Source organism: Cheilinus undulatus, linkage group 12 (assembly GCF_018320785.1).
Source record: "Cheilinus undulatus linkage group 12, ASM1832078v1, whole genome shotgun sequence".
Lineage (NCBI taxonomy): Eukaryota > Metazoa > Chordata > Actinopteri > Labriformes > Labridae > Cheilinus > Cheilinus undulatus.
The window spans coordinates 16,829,966-16,848,924 of record NC_054876.1 but is presented as its reverse complement, the minus strand read 5'-3'; the positions used below and the strand labels follow the sequence as shown (position 1 = coordinate 16,848,924).

Sequence of the window (18,959 nt, the reverse complement as noted above, 5' to 3'; positions counted from 1 at the left end):
GAGTGTTCAGAGACAAAACATTTGGCTTTTCCAAATAAATTTTAGATAAATGATGTTTGTTGTACTAAACTGCAATCAGCATACAGCAGAGATTGAGTAAAACAGATAATTTTGTGTCTTTATGTAATGGTAAGCATTCTGCACTTTAGATTATAGTTTTACTTTCATTTTATTTTCTCCATAAGTCTGGATGAGACCATTTGAGTGTAAAACTCTCATATAACCTTTTCAGACTGCCGTTTCATGCTGTGATATTTACGCCGCTTGAGTGTTTGCCTTCATTATGAATGTCACTGAGGGGATTGGAGGGGTTGGAGTGGTCCCATCATTTTGTTCCCCCATCAGATGTAATGACAGTGTTATTACTTTAGTGAGAAGGACATGATGAAGCAAATATGGGATAGCAGTGAGTTGTGTCATCATGTCTACACTCCATGCTCTCTCATGCTTCTGTGACACTGAAACACCATGTGACTACACAGAAGGACAAAAAATACTGCAGAACCAATGTGAATGTGCAAAGGAAAGGGCATTGATGATGGGCACTGCTGTAGAATTACACGATGATAAAGGCCGTATAATAAACCATAAAATAACTAAAATAAATCTAAGCTACAATTTGACTATTGGAACAAACGGGTTATGAATGATGGCTGAAGAAGCCTTAATTGCGCATTCACGGTTATTTTGCTGAACACTGAACATATTTTGTACATATTTTCACTCAATATTTCAGTTTGCTGACAGTGGACTTTTTCATGTTTGTGACAGTATTAGTTTGGTTGAGACTAAAACTATGACTCAAATGTTAGTTGACAACCTTTTTCAAGGAGAAAGATGAGACTAAGACTAGAAAAAAAATAGATCTTTGATGACTAAAACTCTGACAAAATGGAAGTTTAGTTTTCATCAAGGATACTAAATGAGACTAAAATATATGTTTTAGTTTTCGTTGGACATTAAAAATCCATAATATTTCTCCACTGTTGGTTTGTAAATGATGTTGCGACATGGTGGCATGCACAGATACAGCAGCTCAGTGCTCTCCCCTGCTATCTTGCACTTGAATTGTCTTCATGGCTATGATTATTTGGTACTTTTACTGTCACTGCAACACAAGGATTGCATTCAGTTTTTCTTGTACTTGTGCAATGACAATAAAGACTATCCTATTCTCTTCTATCCATCAAAACACAACATATCTGTAACTCTCCTTCTTCTCAGCCATAGGAAGCAGGGATCCAAGGTTTATTTTCTATGCAGGGTGCAAGGAGTACAAAAAAAAATTGGCACCAAATTAAGGCAAAGAGATTAAATATTTTGACTGGAAGTTTTAATAAAACGTAATCACTTCATGGACTAAAACTTGACTAAAAATAAACTATGAAGGGTAGAAATGACTAAAATGAATGAAAATTTTGTCCTTAAAACTAAAGGCAATTTCCCCCGGGGATCTATAAAGGATTGATAAAGGATAAAGGCCCTTGCACACAAGTGGTGCATTTTTGTGCAAAGTAATTATACAAAATGAATTTTTTGGAGCTTGCATGGAGTCAATGCAAGCATTCATATTAGCAACATAGTGTTTTTTTTTTCCCTCAAAGTTTCATTCCCAACAAGCAAACATCTGACCAATCAACACATTGGCTGTTGCCTATGGTAAAGGAGTTAAAGGCAGACAGACAATAAAAATACTGTATGATTTTGTCCCCTTTTCATATAAACATTTTCTGTAACCAGTGCAAATTTTTTTGTTTTTAAACCCAGGTAGAGATAGGCAGCAGGCGGCTCGACATGTTCATGAGAACATAAATGTGCACAGTTGGAGCTGTTTCCAAACTAAGACCAGCCACACACTACAGGATTTTAACCCCAGTTTGTGGCAAGATTTGCCAACTCCCCATGATCGTGGTGGATTGCGTTGGGGCCTCCCAGACCCCAAATCGTACATATCAAACATGTTTGATATGTACGATTCTAGGTCATAGTGACTCTGATGGAGTACCCACAACAGACAATGAGAGCGAGCAGATAGGGTAGCGTCACCGGCCGGATCATATGTGCTTTCACCACTCACAACCATAAACACAACTGTACCTTCATTCCAGCCATGATTTCATCCTGAGTCTTTCCCTTGTTGTAGGATTTTTGCTACACCTGTAACACATGCCAGGGCAGCTTGTTGGGGAGGGCCAGCAAGACGGTATCGATGACATCCGTGTTTGTTTTTTTTTCTGAAGTCGTGATCACATGAGGTCGCTGGCAGGTTGGCAGATGTGTGGTCTTCAGTGATCCGACAGTCCGGCTGAGTCGTCTAGTGTGTGCTTTCGGAGCATTAAAGTTGAAAATGGTTTGAAATTGTCCTCATGTCTGGGGTCTCCCACGGTTTTAAACGCATTTCAGATTAAAAAATTGTCTAGTGTGTGGCCGGCCTAACGTGAATTTTCTTCAGTTTCACATTTAACAACAAAGTCTGCTCTTACTTCAGACATGAAGCTAATGACTGCCTTGGGGACAATCAGCTCCCTGAAATTACTACTCTGACCTGTCCTTAACACAAACAGGTAAGCCAGCTCCCCTTTGCAGCAAACCTCAAATGTGCCCTTATTATTAAAGATATTTAACTTCTAGAATTAATGAAAAGCGGGTCCATCCTCCAAGCCAACTTAGCCGAAAAGAGGGAGCAAATAAAAGGAGGCTGACCCCTGGCTGCACGTACCGGGCCTTTAGGCAGGAGTGGAGGAGAGAGAAGCAGAAACCTCATTTTATCTTCTGCTCTAATGTATCTCAGTCTACCAGAGGATAGTGCAAAACACACTGCAGACTTTCGCAGTGTGAGTGTTTTTTAGAATGTGCATAATTAGTTTGGGAAAATCGGGTTGCTCCTGATGTGCATAAAAAGGTGTGTCAAATTTGACTCCTCTGAATTATTCACATTTTAGTGCGGTTTATTGGTTTTTGATGTGAAGACCTTAAGACTAAAACCAAAAGTAGCTGTCAAAAAGAACACTGGTTTGCAATCAGCTATATGTTCTAAACCATGCTCATTTTACATCAACAGGCTAATTACAATCATGGTTGACTCATAGAGTCAGTAACCTCTTTTGTCAGGTTTAGTGAAGTTGGATAACCAAAATATATCCTGAATTTGCTGAATGCAGTACAAGCATCAGTTCTGTTTATCTCGTTTTGGTTGTTTCTACAACATCTTTATGCTGACGACAAAGGTGTCTCCAACAGTGCAGCTGCAGGCAGTCAGAAAGCATTGCTGTTGTCTTTACCCGTTAACAGATTCTGTCTAATGAATACTGACTCTGTAGGCAAGAGAGCATTTTTTTTGTTTCAGAAGCTGTCTGGCTTGGGTTTGTAACAGTAACAAGCATTTATTTTAGGAATACACTGCAGTAAAACGGTCAGCGTGCAGAGAAAAGGAGGTAGGAATTTGCTGTGATGCATCACTCAATCCATCAACTCCTATGTGACAATTATCCGGCTTTTTATAAATCGCAAAAAACGAACACCTGCATACAAGATGATAAAACAGTCTGAGGGTGCATTTGGTCTTAAACGGCAAACGTTTTGTGTTACAAACTGTATTCTAGATGATGTAAACAGGAAGTCTCTACCAGAAAATCCTGCTCACTCATGTTATTAACCACTGTCTCACCAGAAAAAAATGCCTGTCACTTCTAGGCCATGATAAGGACAAACAATATGACACTGGACAGTTTCCAAGGTTGGTAAAACTATTGATCAATCAGTCAATAATCATAATCAACCTTGGAAAAGAGAACACCTATAAATTCCCTCTGATTTTGATTATTAAAACAACAATCTAATTTTGATTTCACTTTGATTTGAGTGGATGGTAATTTAACACAGCCTATAAATTTGATTGAAATTGATTTTTCAGTGAGCTAGCATTTTGAGTATGCCCATTTTGGAGCTTTCTATATTCATTATTACAAATCATGTTTATACTTACACTTTCAGCATGTTAACGCCCACGCCTGAGAGGAAGGAGCTCTCTTTAAAAAATGCATGAAACGTGTTTGAGCCTCTGAGCAAAACAAACCAGCTGGAGGAAGGGGCATCCTGTCAGTGTAAACACAAAACTGAGACCAACAAACCCAGAGGGAATTAATTTATTTTAAAGCAATCATTGCTCAATTATATATTTTATGATATTTTTAATATCTGCTATAATAATGCTTCAAATGTTGCATATTGTACCTTTAAAGCTTATATTTTTCTAAATTTATCTTTATCTATAGCCAGTGTTGAGTTTTGTCAAGAAAGGTTGTGCCCACACCCTGCCAGCTTTTCATAGAAAATAAAACTTTGCACAGAGGATGGATGTGAACTAAGAAATAAGTTTAAGTGCTTCAGGGGTCAGTTGGTATCCATAAATGTACCTTTGAATGCAGGCAGAGCAACAATTTATGTTTTGTTTTATGAAATCCATTTTTTTTTCCCAAATTCTGTTTTTTCCATTTTGATTTTTTGGAATGCCATTTTTTACCCTTTCCACTAATTTTACCATAAAAAAGAGTGTCTTATTTATGTAAATGAATCAAATGTTCAATAATTATATAGAAATAAACTTAAATTTATTGAAAAAGGGCCACAGTTGGCCCAGGAGCCGTTGTTTGGCTCCCTGATATAAAATAATTATAACCAGTGTAACTGTCAAGATATTTCCAGCATTTTAAGACACAACTACATGTATAATCACACCCTAACTGATGTTTCTAATGTAAATGAAGAGGTCGTTCTGTTCTCTCAAACACAGAGTGATAGTAACTTAATAAGAAGGTCACATTAAAATTAAATGGTTATAAATAAACCTGTTACCTAAACTTTTCTTTACTCTCAGTCTGTAACAGTCCATGCAGTTTGATGCTGCATTGTGTTTTACTCCTGACTGTAATGGTTCCCTCCTCATCTCTCTCCAGCCTCGCTGTCTGTTCGTCTACCTTATATCAGAGCGCTACATTAATGTAGGTCTTCAAGTTGTGACTTCAGCAGTGTGCCTTGCGCACAGACACACCTGTCTCTCTCTGTGACTCTGGTGTGGTGAGGTAAAATCCTCGTAGCACGGATGAGTTTTCTTGAAGGTGCAACATTATGTTGCACGGTACTGCCCTGTGTTGAGCTACGTGATGTTTTCTCGTGTTTCGTGCAGCTGCTTTGACATGCTTTGTATTGTTTAGGAGGGGGCGGGGTGAGCATTGGTGAAGTGAGGCACAAGTTGTGCCCCACTTTAGTGATCCCCCCTGAAACATATTCCTCGGATATACGTTCCTCTTTCCAAAAAGCACAGTATTTCAGTCAAATTTATTCAGTTTCTATGTTGAATTGTCAATTCTGATTTTATCGGCAAATTCCGCGATCCCGTTAACGCGGAAATCATAGGGCCCTACAACTGCGGTCAACTTTTGAAGCTTCTGGCATAGCAAGCAGATATTGGGATAACTGTTGTCTCACATCCCTGTATTAATGTCCTAGTCAGTCTGCTGGTCATTAATTATTCTCCGATTAGGAATTTGCACAGTGAAGATAAGAGAGGAAGTCTATGACTGGGTTGTGACCTTCAAACATTTTGGGATTCATGTTTTTACCTTATAATGCAAATGTTAATTGACTGTTAAAAACCAGTTAAACCTGTGATTAAATTTGGGAGTTACATGTTGTTTGTTTTGTTCTTCACATGATGGTTTTCCTGACAAAAAGCCTCAAAACCAACTGAATTATGATTAGACAACATTCAAGCTTTAAAGAGAAAAGTAACCAAATGCTTCAGACAACAAAAATCAAGTTAAAATCAAACTGCCAGGCTTATCAAAATGCACCATTTGAAACAGTCCGCTAGGAACACGAGGTCCCTCTTCTATGCACCCGGGGAAATACATTTTTGTGTTTTTCAGAGCTTCAGCTGCGCAAAATCACAGATGTTTTATGTACGAGTTGTTAGGAGAACTTATCTGCCCTTTGGTTTTAAAAGACTTAGCTGGCCTTATATTAGCAGTCATTCAAGGTGATTAAAGTAATGCTGGGGACAAAGTGAACTTCTACCTGCATGTGATGGTGACCTTGCTTAACTGCTGCTAATACTGCCAACTCTGTCCCTTTGTACTGTGCTCACTTTAAAAATGGTCATCAGTCACTGCATGCTTTATTTCATCATAAATATTCTTTATCCTTAGCTTAGACAGAAATCTGAAATGCACACTGTAAGTGCCAAGTCAAAGCAGTATGTTTTTTAAATTTCTGTAACAGATGGGACAGAGAAACTGATGAAATGTTTTATATTGGAACTCTTGTGAAAATAATGGTGGTAGTGGTTATTTCTACACTCTGTTTGCTGAAAACTGTGCCTGTCAAATGTAAGCGAAAGGCCTTTTCCAAAGCTGAGCCGTGCTGCTGATGCAGGCTGTGTGGCTTAGCTCACTTGTTACCATGGGTGCCATATTAAAAAGAAAGACGTTCCCCCGTGCACTCACCAATCAGGTGGACAGTGTAGCCCCGTTTTAAGAGATCAGAGTGCAGTGTTCGGGTTTAGATTCTGTCCTTATGGCTTTCAGAAAATGGTAAACCAGTGAGGCTGCAATCAAGATCTGTCCTCACCTCAGGTGTCAATATATTTAAGATCTGTTAAACAGTTGACAGACTTCCTTTATTTATAGCACATCCTCATGTGATGTCTGCTGTTAATGTGGTGCAGACAAACATCATAGTATACCATGCAGCTATTGGCCTTCCTTTAGTCTTCCTGAATCCTAAAATTAAAAGCATCCTGTGCAGGTTACTTTTAATTTTATGTCTGTCTGAAAATGTTAAAATTCTACTTCTAGTGGTTGAGGACTCTCATCAGTATAAAACAGTCCAGTTAAACACAATACTACAAAAGAAGTAGTTATGATGATAGCTATTTAACTTTTAAGACAGATGTCATCTTTACCCTCCTCCAGGTTGTCTTTTAAAGTTGTTTTCTGTTGTGTTTCAGGTGGTTTGTGTCTCCAACCATGGTCTAGCTGAGGTCTCTGATCTGTGAAGCAGCAGCAGCCCGCTCGCACTGAGCCAAGATGTCCAGTAGCTCGGGCTACCCCCCCAACCAGGGGAGCTTCAGCAGCGAACAGAGCCGATACCCACCTCATTCTGTCCAGTACACCTTCACTGGCCCACGCCACCAACAGGTAACACACCCCTCCTGTATGGTTGTTGTATTTGTTGTAATTGGGCCACTACTGTTTATCGTAAACCCATAATAACCAGGAGAGAGTTACTTGTAATTGCTTTTCTCAAGGTAGTACAGACCGTGTTTTCCACAGGAGTGGAATCTATTTGTGGTGGTGGGTTGCCGGGGGGGCGGCTGGTGCACGCAAAAAAAAAACAAAACAAAACAAAAAACAACACATGGAGTTTGATTTGGATTTGAATATAAAACTTTTATTTAATGTCAAATGTAAACAAACACCAAATAAACTTAACATAAATACATTTAAATAAGAATACAATAGCTTATTTAAAGAAATAAATAAAAATAAATAAATAAGAAATTAGGTTGAATAAATAAAGTAGGTAACTTAAATCAAAAGGACTAACAATTTTGTTTAATTTTGTTCCTGCAGAGTTTGCACCCTTTCTCAAGGCATTTTATACTATGGGGCTTCCTAAAAAAATAGAAAATAAAATATGACCTAAAATTGATATCCCGATATATATTTTTGCTATATCTTGATACATGACATATATCACGATATTTTGAAATGTCCTCTCAGCAGCTGTATTTAATTCAGCCCCAAATGACACTAGTTTGGTGATAGAAATAGACTGTTCTATTGGATTTTTAATAAAATTGTATACAGAAAGTCAAATTCAGTAGTTTTATTTTGAAATGGACTTTGCTCAATCTTTCACTAATAAATCAAAAATACATAAATCATGAAATACTCTGTCTTTTACAGTGTATGGAAAGTCCTGAAATGTTTTCTGTGTTATGTTTACTATTGCTGATTATAAAATGTTTATTTCCCTCATTAAGGCAAGGCAAGTTTATTTGTATAGCATATTTCAGCCACAAGGCAAGTCAAAGTGCTTCACACAGGACATTAAAATACAATGACAAATGGAAAAAGAAATACAATAATTTAAAACAGCAAATAAAACCCACAAAAGATAAAAACAAATATATGAAAGTAAAATAAAAAATTTTAAAGTGAAATAAAACTCACAAAAGATAAAAACACAGATATTAAAGTAAAAGTTACAGTGCAGAGTTGTAGTTGAAATAGAAAATTTAAAGTGATAAAGTGTTTTAATCAAGGCAGCAGTGAACAGGTGTGTCTTCAACCTTGATTTAATGGAGCTCATTAAGGGTGACGCAAACCTACACAAAACTCACCAATCCTGCATGCAGCCAGAGGCCAAAACCCTCCAGTCTAGTCCTCCATTCAGGCACAGCTGTGATTATATTAGTCCGCTATCTGTGCTGATGAACGCTGGCCAGTTTCTGACAAGTTCATGACACAAGAGTGTCTTTAGACCTTATTCAAGAAACTCTCCTGTGTGATCATGAGGGGGAAAAGCTTGTCTGGAGGCAGGAACATTTTAACTCCTTGTTGTCGGTGTTTTGACCTGTAAGGCTGAGATAAGTCTCCGCTGTTGTGGAGAAGTGGATCACATTTGTCTGCTGCTGGGCCATCTTCTCTCTGATGTGTACGACTTTGGCAGGGAGTTTTCAGCAGTATGTTCACACCCAGGCAAATCTTAAATTCTGGGTTAAGTATCTTTATGAGATTTTGAAATCCTGGCTTTTCAACAACAATGGACTCATGTCTTTAGCGGCGTGTTGTGTTGTTACGCAGTTATCTCGGAGTCTTGCAACGTATTTTAACGAATACTGTGTGAGTTAGACCTTTTCCTTTTCAAAGTTGAACAGCTGTTCAACACTGCAGATCCAGTGCTGTTTCTCGGTGTCCGTCACGCTAGATTCACAGAGGGAGGGCAAACAGGTAGTGCCAGATTCTGTTTGTGGCGGGCCTAATTTCCGCCACAAATAAATGAATGTATGGGAAACACTGTAGTAAATTGACAAAACAACAATACAACTTTTACATGCATGCAGCACTGTGCATCCTGAAATCTAAAGTAATTCTTCTATTGAATGCAAAGCATCACTGAGTGATATAAGGAGCTATTGCTAGGGAAAGGTGTGTTTGTAATCTTCTGTATGGTTGATTTAAATTTAAGAGGTTTAGTACAAGAAAGAGAACCTAACCAGATTTGACAGCAGATTTTCTTTTGTCTTAATATTCAATCTAGTCTCAAAACCTGAACTGGTTCAGGATTTGATTTACAGTAATCCGTTCCTATTGTTTTGTTATTGTTGCAGAATTCAAGCCACATTCAGCCTTTCTATTGTAATTTTACATGATTTTTTTAAATGCAGGTACTGTGTTAGAAAAAGTCTCAGCAGATTATAAGAAAGATAGATAAATTATTTGCTGATCCCAAGATGATGACTAAATTAATGCTTTTTTATGATGTACATTTTAGGGGGCTTTTGCCATATTTTGATCAGAGAATGAGTAGGAAATTTGGAGACTTAGTGGAGAATAACATGCAGAAAAGCAGCCTCAGACAACCCAGGTTCAAAGCCTGAACCGGGGCTGTCTGCCTGGAGAAATGAAGCATCTGTTTTTGGGGTGCAACCTAGTTGCTCAGCCTTCAACCCCCGGTGTTACATATGTATAGGCATTTATGTTCTTTTTAGAAGTAGTAAGTTAAAAACAATGACAAAGTTACAAGAAAGTATTAAGGAAATACCAGTAAGTGAGCTAACTAGAGTTCTTTATTTAATAAATCTAAACGGAAACTATTGAAACGTCTGCAGATATTAAAAAAAGTTAACTGCCCTGTAACCTAAATCTGTGTTGATGATTAGATTTCTTGTACTTTTTTTCTCTTTTGTAGACTGATTTGCAGCCTTACTCAGAAAATGAGTCTTTGGTATTGGCACTCACTGTGTTTTATGTGGATAAAGCCTAAAGCCCTCAGCTCTGTAATACATATGCAACTGTAACTTGCAAGTAAAAGCAAGAGTCTGTAGTATTCATTTGTATCTAATTTTCTAGCATGTTCATTTCACTGTTGTGAATGTTGAATAATGCTTGTTAGCCATTTGATGACATTTCTTAGAAGCTTACTTTCAAAGAAAACAGTCAGAGGTCCATTTCTGGACATTTGGATTGTTTGTTTAAATCTGGAAAAAAAGCAAGAGTTATGAAATGTTTCCTGAAACTGCTCTCTGCTTGTACAGGTTTGTTTGGAGGTCGTCCTCTGCTGATAACATTGATCTGGTCGTTACCCAGTAGCTCTAAGTAAAAGCTCTTAAAGTTGTCTGAGTTGATAAAAAAGTTTTGGTTTGATTTCTTGGCTTTTTGAATTTTAATGTCATTTAAGTGTCGAGAAAGTTGATTCACTTTCTGGCCAGCTATTGTTTTAAACTGTATTATGACAAATGCTTTTGCCCATTTTTCTAGTTAAATTAGACATTTAGCTGTAATATATTGTTTTTTTTTTTATACCAAGGAACATGAGAATCTCCTCCCCACATGCTGGTAAATGTGTGAATTTTGTTATTTTGACTAAGAGCACAGTTAATTAGTTTTTAATTTGTAGCAACTGGGACACCAAATGCTGACGTTGTGTCTCTTTCTGATAGTCAGAGCTGCAGTTTATGTGTTCATTAAGACATTCTGCCTTTATTGGATTTATTTATTTCATTAGATTGAGTTTACCGGAAATTATGTGTTTGGGATGAGGATGTGCGTGACGTGCAACAAAGCTCCCTGACCGGACTCAAACTGGGGAATTTGCAATTAAATAGTCAGTGCTTTCAGCCTTTGGGCCACGATGATGATCCTTAGACAGCTTTCAACAGCACCCATAGTCCATAGTGGAGCTGGTGAGGGTCCACCATGAATGAAGCAGCTTGTGTGGACAGCCACATTGATTCAAACTGAAGCCTATCTGTGAAATCAGATGGGTGTAGACATGAGTCGGAATGATCTGGCTGTTGCTGGAGCTGTTAAGCGTCTAAGTACTCCTCTAATGTTCCAATTTCTCAAGTTTGAAATATGTAAACAACATGTTTACTGAAAGAAGATGTGAAATGTTTTATAGTGCAGATTAGGGATGCATTGGTTTAACATCAGTATCAGCCACTATCAGCCCTTTTGACAAACATCAGCTATCAGCAAATAATGTGAGCATGAACAGATATCAGTTTAACTGTTGTGTCCTAAAATTTTAAGATGGCATTTAGCACACCTAACTGCTAAATGCCAAACTTAAAAAAAGACGTTTTTTACAGCCTGCCCCTGAAATCTGACTGAGTTGCTCACAGTTGCACAAAACTCCCTTAAAATTTGCTGAAATTCTCAGGATGAGCTCCATGTGTGAACGCTAATGGCTTCATTTTTCGGCCTGACTTTGTGAAGAAATTCTCCTGACAGTCCTCTGGTAACATTTCAGTAGAAAGTTTTAGTGATCTGATGTGAGAACACAGCAGGAAATGTTCAGGAAAATAAATGGACTAATAATGGTGATTGGGACAGAATAGGAAGAAATTAAAAGAAGCATCAGGAGTAGGAATTATGATAACAGCAGGCCAGTTTTATATGCACCCACAGTTTTTATATGAATTAAAGTTACCATTTCTCTTAGCATGGGTGTCTGTTTCCTGGTTGACAGACACCTTATGTGATTAAACATGCATGGCATGACATCTGTGACAGCACACAGTCATGCATGGGCTGCAGCCGTGGCCAGAATCAAACAACAGTGGATTCAGAGAAAGCAGGTGCTGAGCTTTCCACAAACTGTGACTGTTATGGTTTTGATAAGACTGTATGCTTCAGAAGTACTGGAGACACAGTAGCACAGTAAGTCTTTAAAAGTTTCATGTCATATGCAAATGTACAGAGGAGTGCTCTTGTGTACCTGCTGCACTCCATTCCTCCCTCTTACTCTACCAATCTGCTTGGGGTGACCCATGCATCACGATGCCCTATACCTGATTCAATACCCAACACCTAACTTGTTTGCTTCTACTAAAAGACATCCTCACTTTGACACATCAGTGTTTTTTTATTTAAAAAAAAAAGCTCTGACGTCTTAGGGCGCATAATAGACGAACCTATTACTGGTAATCAAAGATTTAAAATGAAGAAACAATGCAAGCTGCCACCGAGGCAGAGTAAAAAAATAAGGCACACCAAGTTTACAGTCAGTTTCCCAGATGAAACAGTCTTTTACGTGTTTTGAGAAAGGCACTAATTTCAGAAATGTATTACCTTGAGAGTAGTGTTAGATAGAAAAACACAGATTGAATGACATTTGGGTTTTAAATTTCACCTCCTATTTTAAAATGACCATCTGAAACAAAGGGTTACAGATCAAATTTAACAACAATGCAAGCTTTTGGCATCAGTTAGCAGCTTTTTTGTAAACTCTTAATAACTTTGCATTATTGTTTTACAATTGTTTTTGTTACTAGATGTAACTCCAGTTCCGTGAGCATATGTCCGCTGACAGGCTTTGCTAATGGTTTACCTTACAAGGCTAGCTTCCAACAACAAATTGTTGGCTAAATATTCACCATTATTGTTGGGTAATGGGTGTTTGATGCAAAATATGTTCCAGATAGACCCCAGACCCAAGCACTGTTGTGTGGAACTCTAGTCCAGTTTACTAACCTGTCTTTTGTGCTACCAATGCACTGGTCAGGTGAAGAACAGGAAGATAAAAAACAAGGAAATGGGAGGGAACAAGAGCCATTCCACTTTAATTGAGACAGGACGGGATTTTATTTTCTTCTAAATTCTAAAGTGATTGGGATGGGACAGGCAGTGGTGAGACAGGAGTGAAATACCACTCCTGTGTCAACCTCTAGTTGACGGCTACCCTAACAACTAGCTATAACCTGTATCAGAAACTACATCTGAGCAGAAATGATATTCAGCATGTTAAAGGTTTTTACAGTCAACTTAACATTGCCTTTGTCAGATATGTGTCTGACAGTACAACCCCAATGAAAGCATGCTTCGCTGTTGCATACTTGCCTTTTCAATAAGAATACTCCTGATTATCACTGGCGTCTGGCCAAAACCCCATTTTAAGGCAATAAAAAGTGTCAAATGTGAAATGATTTCAAAAATACAGCTTTATTAAAATTCCCTCTAAGGTGGTGATTTTCGAAATATGAGTTTCTTTTTACCATTTACTGATAAGTAAACCACCATTGTTAATTATCTATTAATTTCTTATACAAAAGGAGAAAAGCTGTTTCAGAAATGCCGGCACATTCCAATTTGTGTCCTTGGCAGATGCAAGCTGCACACAAAGCATTTTGGGAGCCTGGCATCAAGAACTTTTATGCATCTTATGTCTCTCAATTTGAGACATTTATCCACAAAAAATGAAACATTGGTGTACTGGGGTTTTTTAAATAGATTTTTAGGGTTTTTATGCCTTTATACAAAGAGGAGGACAGTGGATATAGTCAAACAGGGCTGAGAGAGAAGGGGAGACACATGTGGGAAAGAAGCCGCAGACTGGAGTCGAACCTGTGCTGTTGGTGTACATCAGGCGGAACCTTAGCGTTAGGCCATCTGCACTAGGCCCGTGTTTTAGTTCCCACACCTTATGGAGTTCAGTTTTAATGAAAAGCCTCCTCATTTTACACAAGACAACGTAGATGGGGGGAGCACGAACTTTGTCAGATTGCTTGGACTTTATTTATCATGCTTTATTTCAGCAAGGAGAACCCACTGAGACAGAGGTCTTGCTTACCAGGATGCCCTGGAGCATTACAATAAAACAAATAACAGAAAGTTCCAGAATGAACCATTACAAATACATTCATGGACACACAGTCATTCTTGTAATACTCACACCCTGGTTAAGAAACTACATTTTGAAGCAGCTGCAATCACTTCCTTTGAGTTTTTCTGTAAACAAGCTGTATGATACCAGAGAGGGAAACCTAGCCATCAGTTAGATATTATTGGACATATGAGGTTCTGCTTTACTAAAGCAGTTTTACCCCACTCAGGCGTAAACCTTGGTATTTTAAAATTGATCCAGTTCTGAGCTCTGGTTGTACTTGAGTGGCTGTTTGTGTTTTTTTAAACTATTTTTCCAGTTATTGAGAAATAAATGCAGGGTGTGTTGCATGGTGTAACACCGGATCAGATTCACACATCATATTTTGTCTGTTCTGTTTTTTTTTTTTTTTTCTCAGGATTTCCCCGTCCCAGACTATCGGACTCATATGCAGGATCCTCAGGGTCGAAGAAGACCCTCTTTACTCTCTGAGTTTCACCCTGGAACTGAAAGGTAAAAGCCTCACTTCAGCTTCCTTGTCCTGAAACAAACAAAAAACCTTCATCCTCAAATTTTTACTGCATGTTATGAAGGGAGTTGTTTTTCCCTCTGCTCTCCCTCAGGGATGTTGTCCTCGTATTACAGTTTGGGAATTATTCATTTAGACGACCGGATGTTTTTCTTGACATGTCTGCTAATTTTTTGTTTACTTCTGCACTTCAGGCCTCCAGAGAGACGCCATGGTTACGAACAGCAATTTCACTCCATCACATCCCAGGCGGAGCATGAGGCTATGGAGTCTAAACGGCCTCGCATGGAGACTATTGCTGAGGCTCACATCACCCGCACTCCTCCTACAGCGGGGGGTTTAGTCCTGCCCATGACCCATACAGTACAGGACAGTCTGAGAGCCACCGTGGAGGTCAAAAAGGTGGGTACAATAAATCTGCCAATGTTTTGTCAAATTTCTGCAGAATTTAACCCCTTTTTAGACTTCCGTTTCTAATGAAAACAAACTTCTGTCTTCCCTGGACACCTTACATTGTCAAGTTTATTTTCATGTACCATTCAGAAATGAATACAGTCTACAATTAAAGGCCATATTTCAATGTTACATACCTATTTTTGTAGAGCATAACTACTCAGGGTGGACTGAATCATTTGATTTGTTTTTTTTAATTATTATTTTAATGTTTTTTTTTTTTATTATTTTCTAGGAATCTCAGTTTTCTGTCAAAGTGGAGTCCCCATCTCAAGGAGGACATCCACTACACATAGGGGAAGAGCAGGACACCTCTCCCTCCAAACTCTCCAAGGAGGAGCTGATCCAGAGTATGGACCGTGTGGACAGAGAGATCGCTAAAGTGGAGCAGCAGATTTTCAAGCTGAAGAAGAAGCAGGTTGAATACTTCTTACTTTTTTGTCTTTAAACACTCATCAAACACGATGTGTAGGAAAACAGTGAATAACAGCAGTACAAGTCGGTGAATCTCACTGCTTCTTTGAAAAGTTGTGTAATTATAAACCACCACCATCTGTTGGTGAGTCGTATCTATCTAGCATAACAAAATAATTGTGAAAGGGAAGCTTTAAGGGTGTGGCTACCTAAGATTCTAGGTTTAGCATGAAATGCATGTGGGGTTGAACTAACATATGAAAGATTTTTTTCCTCAGATTTTTTTCATCAATAAATCTTACCCTGATATTTTTCAAGCAGTTTAAAGTAGTTTTTTGACCTTTCCAACCCTTAAAGCACTTGCTCATCACTCTTCTTGGCCAATGCCAAAGTCTGGCTCCTACTTCCACAGAAATCTAGCCACACTTCACAGACCACAACAGCTGTGCTTGGTTCTTCTTGTAGTGTCCAGTAAATGTAAGGGGGCCGTATGCTTTGTTCAGTTTGTAGCTTAATGATACAGTGTGATGGCCTCCACCTAAAGCCACACTTTGAATGTGGAAAACCTGTTTCAATTTTTCTTGAGGATATCAGCACAGCAGTTAGCCAGGCAGCAAGTATTGTCAGCAAATACCTCATAGATACAATATATATGTCTAGTGTGTTAATAGGAACACTTGTTTACAGAACTTATAACAGAAAAATGCTTTGAGTGCTTCAAAAGTTTTAAGTTTTCATTTTATTATTGGGCCATACAATACAATCATATGCCCAGTCCATATGAGCTTAAATTACACCAAGATTTTTTTTTTTATCAAGGCATCTTTATTAATTTCACAAATGTAAGCAAAATGTATTCTGTCATACAATTGGATACGTTTTTTTTGTTTGTTTGTTTGTTTGTTTTCTTTTTGTACAAAACATAGCCTCCGATTCTCATCCCATGATTAACCTTTCCCTATTACACTATTTATAATCATCAGTGTAATAACAAACTTAAACGATCAAAAAAAACATGCAAGTGAGCAACTTGACTTTAACATATTTTTAAATAAAAATTCAAGAGTTACGGTAATACCAGCTAACAGATAAATGACACCAAGAATTTAAACAGTGTAGGATCAGAGTGTAAACTAGTTCTTTCATTGTCATTGACCAGAAAAGGAAAATGGAGACAAACTTAAAATTATTGAATAAGTTAAGTATCTCGTCTTCTTTTCCAGACTTTTAGGAAAAAATCGCAGGTATAAACACATCAAATCTGAACAGCCATTCCAGTTTTTGCTCATTTGGCATCTTCAGAATTTCAGGGAATTTAGAAATGGGGTCATCATGTAGTCTGTCCTGCAGAATGTGCCACAACTATGTAGTTTGTTATTTTTTAGCTCTCTATGCAGCACATAAGGAAAAGCCTGACTACTGAGCAGACCATGGTGCAACACTAGAATTGGTTGATTCTGTAACAGAATATACTGTACATCCTTGACCTTTGTACAGATAAAAATTAATGCAAAATCCTTGTAGAAAAGGTTTATTCTACCCCATAAAGGCTTTGTATGGAATGATAAAAAGTTCATCTATTCCTTTCTAAACCAGTAACTATATTAGTCTCAGTGTTATACATATTTCCCGGCAGCTTTTAATCACAACAGCTGGTAATTATGGTTTTCACAGGACCAGAATATAAATACATAGTGATAGTTTTATGTCTGGAGTTTTATTCAAACATCATCATTAAGTAAATAAAATGATCAATGAAGAGTAGCCTGTTTTAATATGTTTTTAAAAATGTGTGACGCTCTCTCAGCCCCGACATCTATCCATAAAAAACTAAAACTAATAAAAACTAAACTAAAACGAAGCACTTTGGCAAAATAAAAACTAAACTAAACCAACAAACCAGCAGTCAAAACTAAATAAAACTAAATTGAAATTGAACACAGAAAGTGAAAACAAAATAAAAATAAATACCAATAAAAATCCCAAACTATTATAAGCTTTCCACTTTGTGTAACGGTTTTTGTATTTTCCTGAACTGTCACAGTTCAGGGGTCACAGTTCTGTGCACATAGTTCCATGATGGATTCGTCCAAACTATGACAAAAAGAAAAGAAAACAAATGTGATAGACCCATCAGTCTTGATGGCAGCAATGCTGGTTTCATTATAACTGGCCCACCAGTATTAGGTCTACAGATTCCCTCCACTTTAAAATTGCCAGTTTAACCTTGATGATTTAAAATTGCCTTGTTAAGTCATAAAAATGAAAAAGTAAAGACAAGAAATAATTAGATGGAAATTCAGGTTGTGGAAAAGAAATTAATTTGTGTTTTCATTTCACATTTTCAATTTTGCATCTCACAATTATGATTAAAATTTATAATATTGACTTTTTATCTTATATTTTGGCCTCCTTAGTTCACAGTCTTACATTTCAAGTCATATTCTGATCTTTTTAACTCATTGTTTTGAATTTTATCTCACATTTGGCCTTATCGCCTCACCATTTAAAATTTTAACTCATATTTTGACTTTTAACTCATGATTTCAAAATTTTTCCCCATAATTTGTCACTGTTGAAATAAGGTTTGCAGTTCATGGGTAGATATTGACCCTCTTAGGCTCTCAGGTCTCAATATCTTGCTGTGATTGAGTTTGACACTCCTGGCTTATATTAATAAAGCCTATTACATTTCTATTCTTTCATATTTTGTAGATCTAGAGATGAAGAAGTTTGTATCTATCAGCTGCTCCACATGCTTTACTAAAAAACTCCCAACAACTGTGGTCTGGGATTATTTTTTGTTCTCATCAGCCCATCCTCCTATCCTAAATTAGATTTCTTTAATTTAGTTTGTGGCCGTTCTTCCTAGTTATCATTTTCTGAATTCCCTCTCATTAGGTTGGAATGTAATCTGAGCATGTCTAGGAGAGAATATGGCTTTTTTCTTTGTATTTATTTATTTATTTGTTTATTTGAGACACTTCAGGAATACCTCGAATCATGTCCCTGTAACCTGGTTGTCAACATAACCTTTAACTTGTAAACATTGACCCAGCAAACAGTCACCAGTTCAGCTTGTCTGTGAGCGTCAGCAGTGGCCTCGATGGTACAAACCTTGCAGTTCTGTTCCACTTGAACGATCCTGTAGAGATAATCTGATAATGCCTGCATGGATCTCAGCTATCAGGAGCTTGTGTCACATCAGCACAGTGCACATGAGTCTGTGTTGTGCAGTATTTTAATCAATGCAAATACAGACAAAAAGGAAAATAAGCCACTTAGGTTTTCTCCTCTGTTTTTATTGTGTGCTTTTGGTCAAAATGTTTAATGATGCTGTTGTCTCTTAGCAACAACTGGAGGAGGAAGCAGCAAAGCCAGTGGAGCCAGAAAAGCCAGTGACCCCTCCCCCAGTGGAGCACAAGCACCGCAGCATCGTCCAGATCATCTACGATGAGAACAGAGTAAGTCATCTGACGCAAACATGACAACACACACACGCACAGCAACAACAGGCATCAGTTCTCCTTGGACATTTTGTTTCTATCCTCAACAATGGCAGCTATTGTTTCATCCATCGTCTCCGTGGATCATAAAAGCTGGAAGAAGTTACTTTTGTTTTCCACTGGCTTGATTTCACTCTCTTAGAGAGAGCGGAGCTGTTACAAGCTGA

The 18,959-nt window shown here is 37.8% G+C and overlaps 1 protein-coding gene across 8 annotated transcripts in view; it reads left to right on the top strand.

Moving 5' to 3' along the window:
- Nucleotides 1–18,959, top strand: part of ncor1 (nuclear receptor corepressor 1) — a 115,263-nt gene that overhangs the window by 5,458 nt on the left and 90,846 nt on the right. For 6 of the 8 annotated variants that reach the window (XM_041800958.1, XM_041800961.1, XM_041800962.1 and 3 more), the window contains exons 2-7: nucleotides 2,489–2,564; nucleotides 7,007–7,196; nucleotides 14,309–14,403; nucleotides 14,614–14,821; nucleotides 15,108–15,290; nucleotides 18,637–18,750. In XM_041800958.1, the coding sequence (XP_041656892.1) occupies nucleotides 7,086–7,196; nucleotides 14,309–14,403; nucleotides 14,614–14,821; nucleotides 15,108–15,290; nucleotides 18,637–18,750 (711 nt within the window). In that variant the 5' untranslated portion in view covers nucleotides 2,489–2,564; nucleotides 7,007–7,085. The remainder of the gene's footprint in view (nucleotides 1–2,488; nucleotides 2,565–7,006; nucleotides 7,197–14,308; nucleotides 14,404–14,613; nucleotides 14,822–15,107; nucleotides 15,291–18,636; nucleotides 18,751–18,959) is intronic. The other 2 variants (XM_041800956.1, XM_041800957.1) reach the window with 1 other exon arrangement.